The sequence below is a fragment of the Thamnophis sirtalis genome, unplaced genomic scaffold (genome assembly GCF_051295495.1).
Source record: "Thamnophis sirtalis isolate CommonGarterSnake01/CBP01778 unplaced genomic scaffold, rThaSir2_p1.2 scaffold_3, whole genome shotgun sequence".
Classification (NCBI taxonomy): domain Eukaryota; kingdom Metazoa; phylum Chordata; class Lepidosauria; order Squamata; family Natricidae; genus Thamnophis; species Thamnophis sirtalis.
In genome coordinates, this window is record NW_028261383.1 from 89,766,997 (window position 1) to 89,790,883 (window position 23,887).

At 36.1% G+C, this 23,887-nt stretch overlaps 1 protein-coding gene across 2 annotated transcripts in view; it reads left to right on the forward strand.

Annotated features, from left to right (window-relative positions):
* Positions 1 to 23,887, forward strand: part of FLT4 (fms related receptor tyrosine kinase 4) — a 110,676-nt gene that overhangs the window by 77,417 nt on the left and 9,372 nt on the right. For both annotated transcript variants that reach the window (XM_014053221.2, XM_014053222.2), the window contains exons 18-28: positions 10 to 114; positions 3,444 to 3,557; positions 4,516 to 4,604; positions 7,674 to 7,830; positions 12,509 to 12,603; positions 14,327 to 14,449; positions 15,432 to 15,543; positions 16,369 to 16,468; positions 16,715 to 16,820; positions 19,729 to 19,868; positions 20,993 to 21,113. In XM_014053221.2, coding sequence (XP_013908696.2) covers positions 10 to 114; positions 3,444 to 3,557; positions 4,516 to 4,604; positions 7,674 to 7,830; positions 12,509 to 12,603; positions 14,327 to 14,449; positions 15,432 to 15,543; positions 16,369 to 16,468; positions 16,715 to 16,820; positions 19,729 to 19,868; positions 20,993 to 21,113 — 1,262 coding nt within the window. The remainder of the gene's footprint in view (positions 1 to 9; positions 115 to 3,443; positions 3,558 to 4,515; positions 4,605 to 7,673; positions 7,831 to 12,508; positions 12,604 to 14,326; positions 14,450 to 15,431; positions 15,544 to 16,368; positions 16,469 to 16,714; positions 16,821 to 19,728; positions 19,869 to 20,992; positions 21,114 to 23,887) is intronic.

The window sequence follows — 23,887 nt, forward strand, 5'->3', positions numbered from 1 at the left end:
TTTTTTCAGGTAAAGTCCTGGGCCATGGGGCTTTTGGGAAAGTAATGGAAGCTTCTGCATTTGGAATTAACAAAAGCAATAGCTGTGAAACTGTGGCAGTTAAAATGCTGAAAGGTAGGCAAAATAAATGAATTCTATAAATATGAGAATATTGGTGCTCTATCTGGAAATGTCCATCAAGCTACTAATTGTCTCTGGAAGACAATTTTCCCATGATTTTAACAATATTTCATCATGTCTTGAATGTTCAACTGTGCTTTGGTCAAGAGAAGTCACAAATCTGACCTTACTGGACTAAAATAATGTCTGCCTGTCTCCAGTGAGATAATCTAGAAATATAGATAAATCTAGAAATCTAGCAAACAAATGAGAATTTTAGCGGACATTTCATAAAAAAAACTACCATTCCATAAAAAACAAAACTACCAGAAATAATTGTTTGCAGGTTAAAAGTAAAAAGAAGAAACATGAAGGAAAGTTGGTTGGAGACAAGAGATTTTAATTTTTTAATTAGCAGAACAGAATATCTTATTTGTAGCTTAGCTGTTAATTCAACTGATTAATGTCTTCAGCCCTAAGTACTATAATGGAATATTGATAGAATCTCATTTTATAAAAAGGCTTAAGGCACTTGAAAGTACTAACAGCTTTTTCTAATCAACTTAACATTTTAAATTGCAGCTTTTACATCTCTATTTATTTTAATTCTCTGTGGGGATTCTAAAACTAACCTCAGTGTGAATTAGGGTAGGGAAAAAATCAAGGAAAATACTTCAAAGGGCTAGGCATTGAGTAATAGCTATTACAACAGAATCAGGGCCTTTTAGTAATTGGAGATTGGTCTTAAAGATATTCTCCCTCCACTGTACAGAAATTGTTGCTGTTCCAATGAAATTAGATAAGTGTTATTGCTACTGTAGATAAAGTCAGCAGAGGGTTACTTTTCTCCTTGCTTGGTGCTTCTAATTTTTCTAGGAGTTTTGATTGCTTCTTTGTGAAAGAAATCCTCATGTTTGCCTGCATTACTGCTGTGATTATTACAAAAGTTGAAGTCCACAGGTCTTAAAGTTGCCAAGGTTGGAGACGACAGATGTAGAGGATCAAGTCCAAAATCTGCACTAAAATAACACTGCCTAGTGCTTAGTCCTTGCCTAGTATTAAAGAGCTACAGTAGGAGCTGAATATTATGTATTATGTTAGAGATGATCATAAAATGCTGATGCAATGACCGAAGATTGTATCTTTCAGTTGTTGAAAATAAATAAGGTGTATTGCAATTCAGTATTTGCAGTATTAGTGTCTGCTTCAGTAGGACACTATGACTTGCTCAGATTCAAGTGCTATCTTTTGTATAGCGGCTGTTGGAAAAAATACTAGAGTACTGTTTACCAGCAATGCTAGTTTATGATCCAGGAAGAAGTTTTTATTCTATCTGCTTCAGTGTGTATCAGAATATTTTTTGAATTATTATTTTAATGTCCTAGAGTTTATAGTTAGAATTCCAAGCTGTGGAGCAATATAGGAATTACTCCGAGCTTCTGTTCTGTTAATGTACCGTGTGTGTGTGTGTGTGTGTGTGTGTGTGTGTGTGTGTGTGTGTATGTATGTATATATATATATATATATATATATATATATATATATATTCATATATATATATTCATATATATATATATATATATATATATATATATATATATATATATATATATATATATATATATATATATATATATATATATATATATATATTCCAAAATTAAATCAAACTTTTACAGGTGTTTATGTGTTAGCTTATATAATTTTTATTTATAATTGATGACTAACTTTGCAAACATAATAAATGATTGTTTTGATTAGATTTGATTTGAAAGTAAAGCTAAAATGATGGCAAATTGCTACTGAGTCATAGAGATCTGAGATAAAACTTGATGTCTTTATAAATAGTATTGATAGGGAATTAGATTTTGAAGTAATCATTTCAATTTATTCGTCCATCCATCCATTTATAGCTGCCCCTGTATTGAGTTGTCATAATATATTTATCATGGCCTTAAGCTGAAGCAGTATGTTTCAGAATTTTATTATTAGATATATATATAGAAAACAACTCAGTTTTAAAACACAGCATTAAACTTCAATCACACAGAATAATAGTGATCAATCTTTCCATTACATTAATATACATTCAGTTCATAAGCAGCAAATGACTGTACATCATTAAGCCAAGGTTGTAAATCCAGGATGACACATTCCTTCCCTTATAAAAGAGTAAAATTATATATTGCTTCATTGATTGTAAAGTATTGGCTTATTATTCAGAATCACATCCACAACCTTAAACTGTACTAGTCCTACCCAAATCACAATTAACAAACTTAAAAGCAAAAAATTCAAAATGAGACAATAGTGGATCACGTCCATATCATATGCATTTGGTACTTAATTTAAAAGTAAGTAAATTTACAGTAAATCTTTTCTTAAAAATATTTTATAGCCCAGGGACAAACAGGTTTTAACACTGAGAATATCATGAATTTGCATGCTTAATTAATTTTTATGGAAGTTTGTAAAATGTTCCTATTTTCTCCTATAAATTTGAAACAAAGATATGCACAACAATCTCAGGGTAGTAATGCTCCCATTCAGGTCTAAGGAACTTATCATTAGAGCAGTATTATGTAATGAGAGCATAAATACTTTTTCCTGTGAATAGTCATTGATGCACGAGAAAAATCCACTTAGGAGGATTAGCAAAGGTGGTGGCTAGATTCAGATTCAGAACCAAAAGTGGGTGAAGCTACCTCTGTAACTTTCTACCAGACAAATTGGGCCAAAAAGCTGCACTGCATGAGCACTTTGGCTCTGAAATGATGTTATTTAAAAAAGTTACTTGATGGTAGTCACTAGAGGTTGTCCACCTGTAATTATGAAAAGCAAGCAAAATAGATTTTAAGTCAATAAATTTATTAGTTGGGTTAAAGCTCTTGTCTTCATTGTATGCTACTTATATTTTTTTCCATACATTTCTATTAACTTATGCTGCAGTATATAACTACCAGATCTCAGTGCTATGGTGAATTTCCAGTGCTCTATTTTCTCTATTTTCAGAAGTAAATCCCAACTCATAGAGCGGGGCTTAGTTTCAAATACGTGCTTTTAAGGTTCTGATGTAAGAGTAAAATATTTGTAAGAAAAAAAGGCTTTGTTGTGTCAGCACAATATCTTTATAAATAAATGGTCTTATTCAACAGGTTGCATGTAGTTGCAAAGACCTGCTTTAAAAACAGGATGCATGAAGAGAGGGTTCTTTTGTTTACAATGAATTGTACTCCCTATGTAATGTAGAGGGTTTTTAATCTTTTCATTTGAAACTTAAATATAAATTTGAATGATTGAAGGACTATTACTGACACGTATAACTGAAGCTAGACTTGTTTCAGAGGGAGCTACTGCAAGTGAGCACAAGGCTCTCATGTCAGAACTGAAGATCCTCATTCACATCGGAAACCATCTGAACGTGGTAAATCTCCTGGGTGCTTGCACAAAACCTAATGGTAAATATGCTTCGTCAATATTGAGGGGTAAATGGGAAAAATAAAAGCAATGTTACAAATACTTTTGTTGATTAAGCACAAGTTCTGATGTCAAATATTGCACGTATGCAGATTTGCAGGAGTGTGTGCTCTATTCCAGATGTCCCAAACCCTCAGACAGTGGCCCACTATCAGGCTGTGACCTGTTCAAAATTGGGCTGGAAGAAATGTGCAAGCGTGCACGTGTGAAGCTCCACTCACATGAGCAGGGGCGCTTATGTTGTGTGAGTGAAACTTTGTGGGCAAGAACAAGCGCTCTCTGCTCAAGCGTCCTTTGCTTGCACAAGTGGAGCGTCACACACGAGCACAAGTGCCTGCTGCTTAGGCAAGTGGAGTTTTCTGTGTGAGCGCAAACACTCTGCTCACGTGCAACGCTCCATTCACATGGGTGGAGAGCACGCATGTGCCACTTGCCCAAATGGAGCTGTGAACGCACATGTGCACCTGCCACTCAAACACATGCCGGGCTGAGCCAAGCTGAAAAGATTGGGAACCGCTGCTGTATTCAACAATAAAGCAATTCCTTTAGATATAAAGTTCTACCAGGAGTTGCTATAAAATGGGTAGCTATATAAACATTGTAAATAAATCATTGAAATTGAAACTCTGCAGAGTTGCTGCTAATTATTATTATTGGCAATATTTAACTCAACCAACTGGCCACCCCTTGAAGGATGGTTACAGTTCATAGCTTTTTCTGTGTTCCAAAGATGCTTTTTCTGAAAGGCAACTGGGCCTTCTTAGTTTTTTTTTCTTTTGAAAATGTTATGCTTCTCATCCAAGAAGTTTCTTCAGTTCTAGAAGTTGAACTGAACAAACGTTTTGGATGAGAAGCGAAAGTCCAACAACATGAACTGGATGATTGACACTTTCTGTGCAATTCCCTTCCTTCCTTTCTCCATTGGTTTTTCTTTCGCAGGTCCCCTCATGGTAATTGTTGAATTCTGCAAATATGGAAACCTCTCCAATTATTTGCGAACCAAACGGGAAGGATTCAGTCCTTACAGGGTATGCAACTTATGTTTTCTTAGCACTGTTTCTAATCCCTACTTTTGGAGAAGGTGATGATCTTCTGAAGAAATTTTAGCAATGACATTGGAAGTATGCTGCATGCATAAACTTTTATTTAAAGTCTCCGTCACTGTGGCTTGATATTTGAATGGGAAACTAACTATGGAGATGGTAGGGCATAAGTTGTGACTGAAGACACTGCCCTGTTGGAAAAATAATAATTATGATGATAATGATGTTTCTCCATTGAGAAACCATAACTTTTGCTTCCAAATTGCCTTCCCTGGTTGTGGTTTTCATAATCTGGAGTTCTGGCAGAGAAAATCAGGGCAAAGTAGGAAAGCTTTTGAAAGCAAGAAGAATGCACAAATATATTTTTTCTATTTATTGCTCCACTGTTCTAAATTGCCCCCATCCTCAATCAGAAGCAGTATGTCTTTAAATGTATTTTGTATGGGAACAACAATGGAAATGGATTCTTGTCCTCGTATTCAGTTTGTGTCCTGCCAGAGGCATGTAGAAGTCAGCATTGCAAAAAGCGAGACTGGAATAGATGGACCTCTGTATCTGTCTTCATTTGTTTAGGCTTGTCAAATTTGAGATTTATAGATTAGCTCTTTCCATTCTTTCTGATGTTGTTTAAATTTGTTTAATGTTTCTTCTTTTATAATGTCGATCCTTTGCCACCTTACTTTTTTAAACCATAACTAATTTAGCTAAGCAATTTAATTGCAGGACATGACTATTATGAGACACCAACCAACCAACAACATAAAATGAGGTACTCTTAGCTTGGAAAGCTTCCAGTCATATCATGGGCTTGGTGAAGCCTAATATCTCCTCGTTCAATACTGTTTTCTGTGTAAGATGTGCACAGTACAGATAGTCCTCAACTTATTATTACAATTGGGTCATAATAAGTCAAGGTGCTCACCACATGATGGGATTCAATTTTACAACTATTTTACGATGTCATAAAGGGAGTCACTACAGTGGTTAAACAAATCATGTGATCATTAAGAAAATCCAGCTAATCCAATATCCTTGCTTCATTAGGTGGAATTGATTTTGATGTTATACAATCCATTTGGTGAAATCCATGTGTATAAATAGTGTGATAGTTGAATAGATAATGTACTGGAGATCCTAAGATGATTTTCTTGATAGAAAATCACCAAGTGATCACCTACCACATTGTTTTCTCCTAAACAAAATCTGTCAACAATTTCTTCTTTTTCTCAGATTTGGAGGTTGAAATTTCCATAATGTTTATACTAAATACTAAGTACTTTATCTAGCATTTCTGTAATCTTTTCAAATGTTAATATACAATTGTTCCATTTCTTCTTTGAATGCATCTGTAGGTGCATTTATTTGGGAAATTGTGACATTCAGAAGCTTTGCTCTGATTCAAACCATCTTTATACTGTAATTTACTATTTGGAAACTTTCGACTTATTTGATTATTTTCTTGCTTGTTATCAGTACTCCTCCATTCCTTCTGATGTTGTCATTTCTGGAATGGGATACTGTCAACTCATCTAGCTGAATGTCACTATTTCCAGTCCAGTTGATGGCAAGAATGGCTATTTTGATCCTAGCCATTTCTTTCTGGATGATATCCAGCTTCCCGTGGTTCATACTTCTCACACTCCAATTCCAATCATACAGCCTTGTTCATTTTTTTCCATCACAGATGGTGTCTTTCATCGTAGGCTTTATTAGCATTCAGGCTCTTCAAGGGGATTTCTGCTGCTGTCTCATTATCTCCTAGACTACTTGTAACCTGTTGGTCTTCCCAGTAGCACATTTGATATTTTCTTCCCTGGAAACCCAACCTTTGATATTATAGTCAAACCTTTCTCTGAATTGTTTCCCACAAAACTTTATTTTTTTATTAAATTTATACGGTATCCATTTCACTGTCAAGCAACTCTGGATGCCTTATAACATTATGAAAACATAATATAAAACAGTAAGACCTGTAAAAACATTAAAAGATATAATATTAACAGACATTAAAATGAATCAAAAGTTAGATAAAAGAAACCAATATGCAAATAAGCCGTGGGAGGAATCTTCCTATTTTACTAACCACCTTCAAAATAGGATATCCCATTGGCACCCCCAAGCCTTTTGCCAGATGGTCTTTTGGAATGCCAAGCGGGTGGAAGCAGATCTCACTTCAAGAGGCACAATATTCCAAATGGCGGGAATTACAGCAGAAAACGTTTTTCTCCTGAATTCTGCCAGCTGAAATTCTTTGCCAATGAAGTCTGCAGCATACCCCTTATTGATAATAATATAATTGGAATAGGCCACTAAGTCTTTCTTCAGCCCTTCCCATTTGTCTGGACTTATGAATGGCATTTATAAGTACTATAAAATACAAATAGGGATGTCTTATTTTCACCACCCACCTTATAAACTGTATGGCTCATTTGTGTTGTGACTTGTATATCTGCTATTCCCATGTTTACCTTTTAATCTGCTCAGTAAAGTTTAATGTGTTTGGACTGTTTGATCTAATATGAAGAAATATCCCTATTGATTGAATCACTGAATAATTTGCCTCCTAATAAGCATGAGCCATGGTAGCTCAGTGATTAGAATACAGTACTGCAGGCTACTTCTACTGCCTGCTGACTGGTTGCAGTTTAGCAGTTTAGTTCTCACTGGCTCAAGGTTGACTCAGTCTTCTATCCTTCCAAGGTCAGTAAAATGAGGACCCAGATTGTTGGGGACAGTATGCTGACTCTGTAATCTGTTTAGAGAGGGCTGTGAAGCAGTATATAAGTGCTATTGCGATTGCTATTACAGTCATTCAGTCTTCATGCAAGGCAAGTATACTAAACTGTGATGGAATATCCAACAGATTCTGAGAACATGGAGGATGGAGAAAAATCATTACAGGAAGAAACAGAACAGAGGGAAGGGAAGGGAAGGAAGTGGGGGAACATGCTGACTCTGTAAATCACTTAGAAAGGGCTATAAAGCACTATGAAGCAGTATCTAAATCTAAGCCCTATTGCTATGCTAACTTTTGTCATCTGGTTGTCTTCCCAGGAAAAATCCCCAAGGCTGCGCATCCAAGTTCGTTCCATTGTGGAAGCAGTTCGAGCAGACAAAAGAAGCCAGTCTTGCACCCGTGACAGTGCAATTTTTAATAGGCTTCTAATGAACAAGAGTCAGACAGCATCATCTCCACATTTCATACAAGAAGGTAAAGAATGGTGTCTGACTGTTTTTCCTTCAAAGGACTATAATTCATTGTGCAGGGCTTCTTAAATCATGGTCTTAACAAGTCTTGAAAAATAATGATAACTATGTGGGTTACTATTTATCCTAACCTTAGATATTAGAAAAAAATGGGCAAGCAAGATACTGGATGTTTTATGTATTTTACATTAAGAGCCTGAAGAACTGGACTATTCAGCATCACTGTGAATGGTAACAGTGGCATGAGTTCTTGGCAATTTATAGGATAGGGAGAAATAGTGAGTCATTATTTAAATTTTTTCTTCATAAGAATTAGGTCACAAGAAAGGCCCAGAATTTTCAGGGAATAATGCTATGTAATTATATAGTATATGCCATCAAATGAAAATGAATGAAGGTATGCCTGTAATAGGAGTGAGAATTTCATGACATTGGCTGTATGTGCTTCCCCAGAGATTTTGATAATATCTCCTTGAAAGCCCTATTTATTTTTTATTAAATATGTCTTCAAAATTCAGAGGTGAAAAATTTAGAATTTCAGTGGCAGCCCACCCAGAAACAATCTCTTAGGTATTTGAAAGAGCAGAATTAAGTGGGGGGGGAGAACAGATAAATTCAGAATATTGAGCACTGAGTGAATTTAAGATTTATATATTAAATTCAGTTACAGAAATATCATGTGTGTGAGAGAGATAGAGAGGGAGAGAGGGAGGGAGGGAGAGAGATTTTTATTTGAATAGAAGTATATGTAAATATTGACAAAAAACCTCTGTGCTCATCCTGTTTTATAATTAAGTTTGATAATAGTTATTATTAATGAATACAATTATTACTAGTTGTATAGCTGAAGTAATTTTATTCAAATATATCTTTGAGAAATTTCACTGATACGAATAATAATTACAATAATTATGCTAACATACTCACTAAATAAGCTAGATTGTAGTCATAAAAACATATTTTCTTTTATATTGTTTCAAAAATAGGAGTTTAATACTTTACCCCTCCCAATTCTCTCTTAGAGACCAGATATTTTTTATGAGACAGTTCCCTTTTATCAAAACAATCTCCTATCTTTCCGGGCACACCATTCATTGTCTGTCACTTCATGAATATATAAAACTTTCCAAAAATATTTACCATTTTAGTTAAGGTCACATGGCAAAGATATATGATTCTTCAAAAGATCACTATCATTCCATGCCTAATCGTTTGCAGCACCTGGGCAAAAAGAAACACACAGTTTTCCTGCAGGCAAGGAATTTTGTTATCTGACTGCTCATACATTTCTTTTTCCAATCAGGAAACAGATGCAGAAAGCCGCCACCACCACCATCCCATCAAAAAAAAGACATACTCAATTCAGTCTCAATTTCTTTGACAGAATTCATGTTTATTTGCTGTTAAATCTCTCATAATTAAACTGCTAATACCTGACAGATAAAAGATTTACTTCAATTAATGGATAGATATCTAATAAAGAGATGCCCTATAACAGTGTGCCCACACCCGCAATTCGCCCAGTCGCCTGCACATGGACGCATGACCCCCCCTGTGCTCCCTCCCACGTGTACACACATTGTGCCTTGTTTTGGCCCTAGCAGGCCTCCCTGAAGCCTCCTGGGCCCAAAAATGGGGCTCCCCCTGCCCCCCCGCACATGCATGTGCGTCTCCTGCATACATAGCAGAGACCTGAAAATCAGCTGGCTGGTGGGAGGTGTGCACACATGCACAGTGAAGCTGAGCTGGGCTCACGTGCCCGCAGAGAGGGCTCTGCATGCCACCTGTGGCACACATGCTATAGATTTGCCATCACAGCCCTATAACTTGTGTGAAGGTTGGCCGTGTTCTCAGCAATATTGCACTTGCTACCCAGCATACAGCTATATGTATGTTTAAGCTCTGTTGTTTTCATTTGAACTAAATTATACAGAACTGGGTCCTTAGATTCCCAGCTACTGCTTGAAGGGAGATTCATCTTACATGCCAATTGTTCCCTTTTGTGTACCTGGAGCACTTGTTCGTGGTCATTTCTCATTTGGATTATGTGCTTTATATGAGCTGCCCTTGAAGTTCACCCAGAAATTAGCATCGGTCCGAAATGTGGCCACTTGCATAGTATTGAGCACCTCTCAGATTGTCTATGCTATACCATTGCTGCATCAGTTACACTGACTCTGCTTTTAAGGTGCTGGTTATCACCTTTAAAAGTATAGGAGAAGAGATGGCACAACAGGGCTGAAGTGAAAAGGGGGATCGGCCTAGAATTCCTACATAGCCACAAAAGAACTCAGTCCAACTGCTTTGAGTGCCATTGAGCCTTACCCAGCTCATGCTTTTAGGTTTAATTGAACCTTTATGTGTGGACCTGGTCTTTTGCACCTGACAAAAGTCCTACATGGCATCTCCCTATGTAGATATCCACTTGTTCTACTAAATTGGGTAGAGTGAGCATGCTCTAGGTTCCTTCTCTGAAATGTCACCATCTACTGTGACTACTTAGGAAGTATGCCTTTTCTGTAGCAACACCACTTAGCTTTTCCTTAAAGTGTTGGGGTAGGGTGAGATAGAAAATGAGAGGAGTAGTGTGTACATAATTTGGTTGTAATGACAAGTTTTTATAATGTTAAGTTTCATTTGGTTTTCATTTTGTTTTGCTTGTTTTTCCTGCCTGCATATAAAGCCTTTGTTCTTTGGTTGTCAGCCACCTAGTTTGTTTTAACTAACTAATAATCAACAATAACATTGTTCCTGGACAATATTATTTGATCCCAATTATTCCACTACCTTTTTCTATTTAGCAAGATTTCTTTTTTTTATAATTTTTAAAAAAAATTAATTTAAAACAAACACAATCCTTCTTTACATGCTGTAGAAAGTGTATCAGTTGGTTACAAAAAGACTTTCGTGCATCTCTTCCACAGTCAACAAACATGCTTCATATTAACTCAAGCATTTTAACTCAAATATATATTTAAACATTTCACCATCATCATATCTCCATTTTCATTTGACTATAATTGTTTAAGCGTCCTTCATCATAAACCATCATATATCAAAGTTTAATACATAACCACATACTGGCCTTTCAATTACTATTTCTAAGATCCTCTACTAACACTAAATCCTTACATCCTATTCTAAACATCCATAATATTTAATAACAAAGTTTTCTAATCCTCCTTTCCAAATACTGTTCAAAATTTACATCCAGTTTCTATATTATATCCATTTCTATATATACGTTGTTATTCTTATCCCTCCTTTATTTGACTGTATCCTGTATCATAACATTTTCCCCCTAATAATCGAAACTTTAGCTGTATCTAACTTGGTTCCCTTTTTTTAATTAACCTTTATGTATAATCCAAAGGGATTTCTAATCTTCCTTACATGGGTACCATTCCATATTCATATCCAATTATACTCATCATAACACTACACATTGTATACATTAGTAACATTATCAATTATTTATTTAAACTATATCTATTGTCAATAAATTTCACTAAGTTTAATTAGTTTTAAATTATATTCTTCCATCTATCAACCTGTATCTTTCCAATAGCAAAACAGTCTCATATCTTCTGCCATTTGTGGTGCCAGTCCTCTAATCATCTCCTTGATCAACTTTGTATGGACTCCTCTTAGCAACTCCTTGCTTATAAGATCTCTTATGTAAACTTGATGCCCTTCTTCTGTTTCCTTAATCAGCTTATCTTTGATTGTCAGTAGTGTTATCCATGCTATTGCTAATGAGGTTTCTCTCTTTAAATCCATAGATTCTTTGCTTTTTTCTTTTTCTGTATCTTGCCCTCTGGGATAAATTTCCCTCCCTTTAATTCCGCTTTAAGTATTCTACTCTTTCCATTTTCAGAGACTGGCCAATCACCATAAATATCAGCAAATTTAATTTCTTTATATTCATTTTTAACTTCAATTTCTTGAGTTTTAACCACTACATTTTGCATTTGATAAACATCTTCAACTTCTTCATCATATTTTGCTGTTATGTGCTCTAAGTCTTCCAATTTCTTGTCTAACCTCTTATATATATATTTGATAATTTCTGTATTTCTGAAAATATCTTTTGCAACCTCAAGATTCCTGTTTGCTTTTGAAATTGTGTCATTCTTTCCAGCTAACAAACACAGCTGCTCTAGCTTGGAAGGTTAAAAGAAATTAAACATATATTCACAAAAACATTTGTTTTCACTTTTCTCTGGTTAGAGATATACTTCAAAGGGACATCTGTGTGATTCCCTTCTTATCACTCTCTATAACCAAGCAGTAAGACCTTACAATGCCAAGCCAAAACAATCAGCAAAGAAAAAAAATGTTCCATTTCCAATACACAAACTCCAATAAACAAACCCTCCAGCCTCCGAGCAGCTTTCTTCTTCTATTTTTTCTTTTATTGTTCTCTGCAACCTATGGACTAAAGTTTTCCTCTTTTATTGCTGTGGGTGTTTTTCTAACTCATTTAAAGATTGGAGTCTTTTTTCTAACTTGAAATACAAAAAAGATGCAAAAGAAATAAGATTTAGCGAGATTTCTGTGGGACATCCTCCCACTCCTCAGAATGCAGTGGTACAGTAAATCCTATTGCCTGGGGAAAGTAACCTTTTCTTTTCCACTGCCAGCCTACAGAATGTAACCTTCTTACTTGCACTTTTATACAGTGGATGATTTATGGCAAAGCCCTCTGACAATGGAAGATCTGATCTGCTACAGCTTTCAAGTTGCCCGTGGAATGGAGTTTCTAGCCTCTAGAAAGGTAAGTGATCTATCTGTCCATCCATCCATCCAGAGGTGGGTTCTTACCAGTTCAGCCAAGTCAGTAGTAACTCAGTCAGCCACGCGCCCAAACTGGTTCTATTGGCGGCGCCACCATCTTGTTCTTTGGTTCTGCGCATGCATTTTTTTACTTCTGCACCGCATCCCTGAGCGAACCAACAGTAACAGAAGCTGGAACCCATCCATCCATTCATCCATCTCAACATGTGTCTTTTCTTGATAGTTATTATTGGGGGGAAATATCAATAAACCACAGATTGATGCAGGATGAAAACAAATTAGAAAAGCTTTGGGGGGAAAAAATAGGGTTAGAGGATTCCACTCTCTGTGGAAGAAAATCTGCTTTCCTTATGGGGTGAGAACAAAAACGGCTCTGAAGTAGGATGCAAATTTTGGCAAAAGGCCTGACTATGGGTTGAGCTATCTGTTCAACAACACTGATTTAAAGATTAGGAAGGAGTTATAAAGGAAAGACACTGTTTTTCCCACCCACTGCACAGATCACCTGTAGGTCCTGATAGTGATAACAAAAGCACTTAGATTTATATACTGCACTACAGTGTTTTATAGCACTCTCTGAGCAATGCCATAAATACATCAGCATATTGCCCCCTACAATCTGGGTCCTCATTTTACTGACCATGGGAGGATGGAAGGCTGAGTCAACCTTGAGCCGGTCAAAATCCTCAAAATAGCAATAGCAATAGCAATAGCAGTAGACTTATATACCGCTTCATAGGCCTTCCAGGCCTCTCTAAGCGGTTTACAGAGAGTCAGCATATTGCCCCCAACAATCTGGGTCCTCATTTTACCCACCTCGGAAGGATGGAAGGCTGAGTCAACCCTGAGCCGGTGAGATTTGAACCGCTGACCTGCTGATCTAGCAGTAGCCTGCAGTGCTGCATTTTAACCACTGCGCCACCTTGGCTCTTGAAAATGAGGTGACAGAGGTGACAGAGCCTACCAGTAAACTGCAGTCACCTTTTTTCCCCTTCGGAACCAACTTTCATTTGGAAAATACATTTGCACGCATGCAATGGAATAAAACTCATCCAGGTGAGCTGTTAGGACATTTTTTTCCTGTGTGTCTATTGGTTTACATGGTGGAGCTTTGATGCCTAACGCAGGAGCAGCAAACTGCTCTCCCATAGAAAGAGTCATTTGGGCACTTTTTATCATTTGTCCAGCTGTCTTCTAGAATGTATAAGTAGCAGGGGGAAATGCAATATCCTTGAAACACAAGGCTGGCTGGCTGCCACACCAATGAACAGGAGTATAGTTTTATTATATGTCCCACCTGTGTCATTTTGTTTCAGTTGCTTGGCCAAGCAGAGACAGCGTAAAGCTATTGAGAGCAAGGTTTACTTATGTTTGCTTATACATTTCTGGAAGCACCTGCCATTCTACTGTGAGATGCAAGATTACTGGACAAGATTGCCTTTGATCTGATCCAGAACAGCATTTCTTACTTTTTTGCTTACAATCATATTTGTGGTTTTGCAAATAAATGAGAGAGACTATAAGGTGTTTCAGTACTTTCTGGAAAGGATTTCTTGCTTTTTTTACTTACATCTTCCACAGAGAGTACAAGCCTGAGAGAGATTTAAGCTTTTTTCCCCAGTTTTTCTGTCCTTTTTGAAAATTTTGTATTAACATTTAATTTATTTTGGATTTCTCCCGCCCCTTTCTGCATTTTCCTGTAGTGTATCCATAGAGACTTAGCAGCTCGGAACATCTTATTGTCAGAGAACAATGTGGTGAAGATTTGTGACTTTGGTCTGGCTCGGGATATCTACAAGGACCCTGACTATGTCAGGAAGGGCAGTGTGAGTTCTGGGTTGTCCTTTGGGGGGAAAGAACTGGTTTCTGAAGTTGGTTGCCAGTCAATATCTTTCAGTGTTATTGTATAAAAATCAATATAGCTGTATTAAACATAAGGGGGGGACACCAAAATTCATATTGGAATGTGGACTATTGTGTATATATTTGATTAGTCCAATGAAGATATTGCCTCTGTGGATTTTGGATTTATTTTATTTACTAATGACCTTGGGCATCTCAATGCAGAGGAAATGTTTGTCCAAGAAAGGTACAGTACCTGGAAGAATGAAACAGACAAATGTTTTACCTAGTGTAATTTCTTGATGTAAGCTAAGTATTAGGGTCAGTGCACAAGATGGAAATATATGCCTGCTTTGGGCAATCTACATCCCTTATAGGTATTTGAGCTGTCAGAGCACAATCCCCTTGCTATTAACATGCGGTTTGGGGTTGATGTCAATTGGAAGTCAACATCAACTGGAGGCCACTTGCTCCCCGTCACTAAGAGACTCAATAGCCTTTAGCAGGGCTTGGAAGCAATCTCTGAGTCAGAAACTGTCTCCATTTACTGAGAAAGGTCCCTTGATACAACTTTAAAAATAAATAAATTATGAAGTAGAAGATAGGACTTTTTTTCTTGCAAACCCATAGTCTACAAAGCTGCTTTGAGAGAACAAATAAATAATATTTAAATGTTATCTTGAAATACTTCTGGGTTTTTTGAAATTGGTCCAGTTTGAATTTAAATATGAGCCAAATTTCACTATTCTTCCTTGTTTTGGAATTCACAGCAAATGCAGCTACAGTGTCAAGGCAGATAAGACTATACCAGATTGCAACTTCCTCTTATTTGAAAATTTATTTATTGTATTTTCTGCCCATCTTCAAACACCATTGTAGAATCTCTGAAGACTTTCCTGTGTTTTTTTTTAATATATTGTTTTTCTTCCATTGTAATATATGTACCTTCATATCGTTGTACTATAGGCCCGTCTTCCACTCAAGTGGATGGCTCCAGAAAGCATTTTTGACAAAGTTTACACTACTCAGAGTGATGTCTGGTCGTTTGGAGTCCTATTGTGGGAGATATTCTCTTTAGGTAAGTATTAAATATTTGGACTCTTCATGGGATTAGTTATGTTTTTATGAGCGTACAATTTAAAAATAGACTGCAAGATTCTCCATATTTCATTATTTTCCCCACCACCACCTGTATTTCCTATAGTTAAGTGATCAATTGCAAAATTCATCTATCACTTTACTTGTTTTATAATTTAAAAAACTTATGACTGGAAACTGCATATGTCAATGATCTGCTATCACAAGTAATAAACCAGGTTTTACTTATGGTTCATCTATAATTAAAATGGCAACATCTACCTGACTTTAACCGAGCTCAAAAATCTAAGCAGAATCAGTCCTGGATAGTGTTTGGATGAGAGGCCAACTAGAGATACTAGCACTATAAGTTAGATTTTAAAATTTGAAAACATCCTGAAAGACAATGACAAGCCATTTTGATATTCTTGCCAAGGAAATTACATGGATAATCAATAAAGTCATTAGGAGTCAACTTAGTTTGAAGTGGACTTTACTTTTAATTCTGAGAATGTTTGTAACATTCTCATATCATGCCAACTTTAGAAATTAAGGGTTGAAAATTTCTTGAGTAGTATTGAACAACCGCAAACCAATCTTGTCATTCTGACTCTTTTTACAGAGAATGTTTCAGCTTGTTTAATGGCTTCTGAGTAGCTACAAAACAGTCATTGTGAAATAGATTCCATTATAGAAGTAATTAGAAAAAAAATGCCTGTATTTTACTGTACTGCATTTAATCAAAACAGTAGATAGGTACAGCTGCAAGAATCCATCTATTATTTCTTTTCTTCCCCTTTCTCTTTATACCACTGCATCTTTTCAGGAGCCTCCCCTTACCCTGGAGTACAAATCAATGAGGAATTTTGCCAAAGACTAAAAGATGGCACCAGGATGAGAGCTCCAGAATATGCTACTGCAGAAATGTGAGTTAAAGTACTTCAATATATAGCCAACAATGAAGATACTAAATCAACAAATTATAGATGTGCAGGACGTTTCAGAGCTTCTTGTATGGGAGACTGAGGTGAATTATAGTCTAGCTGCTTACATCTCTTTTGTAGTAACACAACCGGTCTCAAGTATAGCATCCACCTTAAGGTTGGGTTTTTCCTTTACATTCCATTTCATCTGTACCTGACTAACAGTATGCAAAAATTGGTTCTTTGCAGATACAGAATAATGCTGAATTGTTGGTATGGAGATCCCAAAGAAAGGCCAACATTCTCTGATTTGGTTGAGATCTTAGGAGATCTTCTTCAAGAAAATGTTCAACAGGTCAGTTTCCAATTATTATCAGAACACAAAGATAAGCTGAAGTAGTCAGCAATATCTGGAGTTAATTATTATTATGGTTTTGTCACACAATCAGCCAGATGTTCAGAATGAACAGATTTGGCATTTTTATCCATCTATCAATTCCTTCTCAGGGGATAGGGAGATGCTGATGTTTGATAGTATTAAAGGTATTGCAAGTAACACTGCCTTTTGCAATTGACTCATGGTATTTTGTCAATGCTGATAGTATTCAAGTAGTGCTCCAGTTTTTGGGATTGCACCCACCACAATCATTCTGCTTATGTTTGCAGGTCTTTTTATTTTGTTAATTTTCTCTAGTTCTTCTCCTTCTAGTCTGCAGTCTCCAAGTACTGCCACATCCACCATCTAGGCTTTTTTATTTTTCTTATCAATAATTGTTAAGTCTGAGGTATTATGTTGCAGGTGCCTATCTCTTTGAATTCTAAAGTCCCAGACCACCTCAGCATCTTCATATTCTATTACTTTTTCTGCTTTTGGTCTTGCCTGTTCTTACTAGCAATAGCAATAGCAGTTAGACTTATATACCGCTTCATAGGGCTTTCAGCCCTCTCTAAGCGGTTTACAGAGTCAGCATATCGCCCCCACAATCTGGGTCCTCATTTTACCCACCTCGGAAGGATGGAAGGCTGAGTCAACCCTGAGCCGGTGAGATTTGAACCGCTGAACTGCAGATAGCAGTCAGCTGAAGTGGCCTGCAGTACTGCACTCTACCCACTGCACCACCTCGGCTACTTGCAGGCAGATGTTATTATTACTGAGTAATAACCTGGTATTTATGTTGGTTATCAGTTTGTGAGAATGAATATTTAGAGACCTCCCATCTTCCTCTTAAAGCGACTCTATGTCATTATATAATACATGGCATAGCTTTCAATGCAACGTTATAGCTTTCAATTAAATGTCATTGGACAGACATGAAATGTTTTCATAGTCCTTATTTTTTAATAAAGCAAAAACTGTTCATGTTATTGCTGCAACCTATGCAATATCATCAAATTGGAAGAAACCACTTTGCCATTCTGATGAAGAATCTTTTTTGCTCTGTTCGTTAACAAATGCAGCTTATCATATCCCACAAATATCCTAATCAGTCTGGACTGCTGTGTGTCACACAGCAGGTCTGAAGTAGAAATATGTATTTTACATTAATACATATATACTGTATGTATTTAAAATACATATATTTTTAAATGATTTGTGCAAAGAAGGCAAGGTACAAAATAAAAATAATAACTTGTGGTATTACTAGGTTGATTCCTTCCATGGTAAGAAAGTCAGAAAACAATTAGACTTTGTATTAATAAATTGTGTGCAAAAATATCAGGATCAAAAAAATGCATTGACTGTATCTTGGCTATAGTCAATGTTTAGTTTTGGATTATAGTTGTTTATTATATACTGCAGAACGTGCAGCTGGAAGCAGACAGAGGATAAGAACTGCATTAGGCTGTATTTGGCATCAGAAATGTTGAATGATACTACAGTAATGCTATTTCTGAAGCCTCTGAAACTTACTAGACAGTTTTCAGTTTTTAAAAAATCCACCCAATTTCTTAGTATTCTCTTAGATAATGTTAGAGTATTCTAGATTGCTATCTGTTGCTATTCTTCATTGCTATTCTTCATGCACTCGCATTATTTATTTGCATCGCATCATGCAGTATGATTTCTAGGGATAACCCCCTGGAGTTTTTTATTTTCTTCCCATGTTCCCATCCCACTTCAGGTTACATCATCAAATTGGCTGGCTTATTTATATCACAAAAGAATTTACATGCTTTCTTTCTCCACTGTGATTTCACAGCCTTTCCAATTGATAGATTGATATTTTTATATAAATTTTATTAAATTTTAAAGAGAAAATAAAAGTTAACAAAAAATAATATAATAAAGAAAACAAGGAGAAGAGAAAGACAAACATGCAGAAAGAAAAGATAAAAAGAAACCGAAAGCTTCTGATTTCCTTTGCAGCAAATACAAGTATGATTCCAAAATTATCTTTTACTCTGTGGTTACAAAAAAAAAACCCTCTCATTTTTTTCTATTATATACTGTTTTTTATAATCATCAAAATTACAAGTCATAAGTGCATATTTTCTGTTTTATGCAATAATCTATAAGAGGTTTTTAACCTTAGCTTTGTCATATCCCATATATCCATTCCACCCAAAACTCAGCTTCTAACTTCAATAGCTACTATTTCTCAGCAATACAATTTGAATGTATAATTTTAAATCTGGTAGATCCAATCCTTTTAATTCCTTTCCATATTGAAATACCTTATTTGGGGGGAGGGAGTCATCTAGCAATACAAATTTAGATAAATACTTGTGCCATTGTTTAAATGAACCATCAGTTGTCAAAACAGATAAAAATAAAAAAAAATAACTGTCTTTTAAGTTTAAAAAAATATTGGTCCTTATGAATACTCTTGAAAAATTATTTTCAATCTGTCAGGTAAAATAATTATTGACTAATTTTAGTTGTTCCAGCAGCAATTAATAAAAGGTTGGAATGGAATGCCTTAGTTTCAAATGTTATAAAAACTAGAAATTGATATATAATATATGTTCTAGTTTTGCTTATGTGGTTATTTTATATTATGGCTGCTCCTACAAATGAAATTTCAAGGAACTGATAACTAATTATGCAAATAGTTACATTTTAAAGGCGAATGTGTTATATCATTTTATGAGATAAATTATTGTTTATTACTTTCCTCAGTATATGTCCATACCATCTTTAACTATGTCTTATTAAAGATACAAAGAAGAGACCAAAACTGTATTTATATCCATTATTGTGCTTTCTATTGGTAAAATCTTCTATCATCATTGCTCATAAACATTTATCTGGATTCTTTTAGGAGGGGAAAGATTATATCCCATTAAATGACTCTCAGAGTTCTGAAGATGATGGCTTTTCGCAGGTTGCTTCATCCATCCAGCAGAATTCTGATGAAGAAGAATTTGACATGAAGATACACTGTCATAATGTAGCAGCAAGGTAACTGGTACTGGTTTTTGAGAAATATGATAGGAAGTCAGAAGTAGCTAAAAGTCAGCCAATGTTTGAACAAAGATTTTACAAGGATTGCATGTCTTTCTCATACTGATAAGAATTTCTCAATATTACCAGTCACATCTAAAATCTTTGCAATGAGGTCTTTTAAATTATATTTATTTAAAATACACCCCACAATTATTCGGTTAGGCTTATTTGTATAATGTATATGCAGAAGGCTGCTTTCGTAATAGGTCAACAGTTAACATGTCCTACTTCCTGTAGGACAATAAATATTTTCCCTGTATTACTAAAGATGGCTACCTCAAGCACTAAGAAGGAAATTGCCAATTGAAATTACAAAGTGACAAGAACTGTGACACAGAAAAAGAAATTCACTATTTCCAATCAAAGAATTAGATGTTCCTAATGCCAAGAGATTAATTTTCTATGCTGGTTGTTAGAAGATTAGAAAGGTTCACCTGAGGTGTGCTGAAAAGATGTATAAAAGTGTCCTAATTTAAGAGGAAGGGGAATCGTGACAGGTAAAATAATCCTTTACATGCCAAAAATACATAAAATCCTTGGCATCTCTATCCAGTATTAGGTGACAAGTGATTGAAATGTCTTTTATCTGTACAATTCCAGATAGATAATTCAGTGTTAGATGGACAAAGAGTATGAGTTGGAATACTAAGGCAGATTCTTATATTCCTATATTTAAAAAGAAAAGCAGCCTTGGAGGCTGCAATCAAAGGGCAAGAATAGCAATGGGAGGAGGAAGGTTTTAAAATGTCTCTACCATTCATTTTGGTGCTCAAAATGCTTTGCTCTTTCCCTGATAGGCTGGAAAGTTTAAACACGGATTCTTCCATGTTGAGCTTCCTTTCTTGATCCCAAGCACCTTAAGATTGTATATACCCTAAAAAGGGGATTGCTGCAAACATAATTATATGATGGACAGGTAGACCTTAAATATGCAATCTGGAAAAAGAAGTCGTTCAGCCCAAGCTGATAATTTGCGGCAGAGTTAGTATTTGTAATTAGCCCAATTTGATTCAAAAAAAGAGATAAAATGAAGACTACCATAGCTGAACTCTGTATTTTCTCTGATTTTCCTCTCCTAGATATTATAATTGTGTTTCTTTCCCTGGCTGTTTGACTGGCGGGAATCAAATAAGATGTCCATCCAGATTAAAGACTTTTGAAGAATTTCCTATGACACAAACTATGTATAAAGCACATCCGGTGAGTAGACAGTTTTCAAGGTAAAAAAGGAAATGCAAAAGCCATTAATTTGTACTTATTTTTCTGCAAAAGTAAAGATGTCTTCAAACTGAGTGACTCCTTTTGAATACATAGAAATATTCAACAATAAAAAACGGTAGCCTTGGTGGCTTTAGACTTGCCTACTTATGGAGCCCTCTCTTTCCCAGCTATTTCTAGTCATCCCGTCTGGTCCATTAGAAGAAGCATGGTGTGTCATCTGGCAGGACTCAAGAGGATGTCCTTTTCTGTCAGGGCACCTGTGGTACCTCATTAGACCTGAGATTAGGTTACCCCACCACCACCATGCTGGATTTTCACAAGGCTCTAAAAACTGAATTGCAATGAATCCTGTCTCCTGGATTTGTTGATAGTTATTTTATGAAGCTCAGTAGTTATGTGTTTTAATTTTACATTATGTATTTTATTTATTTTATGTAAGACACCCAGACTCACGTTGTATGAGGTGGGCAGCTACATAAATCAAATAAATAAATTAGTTGCTATTGCGTTCTTCCTGGTCTTGATGATGTTTCAACTTCCCAATTTAGTCCTGGTGGATTATCCTAGTGGATTCCCATCCTAATACAACCAAGATCAGACTCTGTTTAGCTTTCTCAGACTCAGTCAAATACTAGTTAGGTGCTGCCATCTGCTGCAACAGATATTTGTACAATAATCTAAAGATTTATTCAAATGATATATGTGCACGTTTCATTTTCTGTCATAACGAAACACTAACTTAAATTACAACTAGTTTGTGTAGATAGCCAAGTAGCTTTCTAAATAAAGAAGAAAGGCTTTAACTAGATCTATCGCATTCGACTAGACACAATGGCATTGTTTGGATTTTTAAAAAGTTAAATTTTGGTGTGAGAGAGCGGAATATGGTATAATTTCAGTGCTGACAAAGTAAAAACCTCAGGACCTACATCTTCCAATACTCCTTTTTTTGTTTGTGAGTAGCATGTTGAGTAGTTTGTGAGTACCATTCCAGTAGACTCTTCCCTCAGCAGGCGGCACAATTGAAAATGGGAATGGAAGCATATATATAATTCTTCTCCATTTGTTTGTTTTTTGTTTCTGTCTATATTATTTTTTTACAAATAATTAAAGATGTGAACATATCTGGCATTTCTTCCTCCTCCTATTTTTCCCCCATAACAGCAACATTGTGAGGTGAGTTGGGCTGGACCCAAATCACCCAGCGAGTTTTCATGGCTAATGGCAGACTTGAACTCACGGTCTCCCACTTTCTAACCTGATGCCTTAACCTGTAGACCAAACTGGTATACCATCTTCCCTGGCATACTTGACAGCTACTTGGTTGGGAATATAACCTACATGCAGGGGATGATGCAGTAGAATCCATCTTCACCGTTTCCATTCTGCACATGCTTCTCTGGCACCACAAAAATATCTAAGTGCGAGTCGACCAGAAGTTCTCCAGCTGGACAGAAGAGGGGTGTGTGAGCTCTGAAGAGTCTCACATGAACTCTGTCTGACAAACCAATTCCAAGATTCTTTTTGGATCAGAAACACCACCCCCACCCCCGGGGAGGGGGGTGAAGAAGGGACAGTGTCTCATCAGAGCCAGAGAGAGTGCAACAGGTCCCTCGTAGGTCGGAAATTTGCTCTCTGAATCGGAATGGGGCAGCGGCATGGCATCATGGCTGCACAAGAAGCTGGCTTCCAGCCAAAGCAGCTGAGCAGGAATGTGCATGACAAGATGAAAGCCCAGTAAGAAGATCTAATTAATCCACAGTCATAAATCAGAACTTGGAAAAGGCAAAGAACCTTGAGAGTATAAATAATATTAATGGACAGATCTGGATTTTGGCAAAAAGAAAGAAAGAAAGGGAAAAATGGATGGTTGAACCACTAGCCCAAAAAGAGCCATTTGCTTGAAACATGTGTGGACAGAAATCTGGATAGAAAAGGAGAAAGTAGAGAAGTGACAAACCCACTCAAATGCAAACTCCAAATTTGGTTTTGGATTTGAAAAGATTGTGTTTTTAAAAGAGACTAGGAGGTTGAAATGAAAATCAAAGCATACCAAGGAGATTTGCTCTGTTCGGATTTCTTCTAACTAACATATATTAAGCAACTCCAATTAATGAGAGATGGATTGTAACAAGGGAAAAATATCAAGAAAAAAGCACTATTTTCTCACTGATAACCTAATCTTGCTTGTGCTGAATGGAATGCAAAACTCTCAGCAGGAAGATTTAATTAACCAATTGCCATAAATCAGAACTTGGAAAAGCAGGAGACGAAGAGAAACATTCCGGAATTTGGCTGTATGGAAGGTTGTTCCAATTAATATATTTTGAGCAACTATAACCAATGAGAGGTGGAACAAGGCAACAAGCAACTATAACCAACAAGAGATCAAACAAGGGAAAAAAATAATAAAATCAAGAACCGGGAAAATACAAAGTTTTTTCTCTCTGCAAAAGATCAAGATGGCTTCCGCTTCTCTTCCTCTTTAAATTAGCTGAATTAGCTAAATTTAAGGTAGTCCAGAACTTTAAAATAAGAACTGTATAACTAACTGCAATTTTGGAACTGGACATTAAGGCAGAACAAAAGATCAAGATGGCTCCCGCCTTTCTCCCTCTCCACATCAGCTGAACTAGCTAAATTTAAGGTGGACCAGAACTCTGAAATAAAAACTGTATAACTAATTGTAATTGTAATTATGGAAAGGTGAGAATTTGAAGAACTACATGAAATTAAAAAATATATGCATAAAT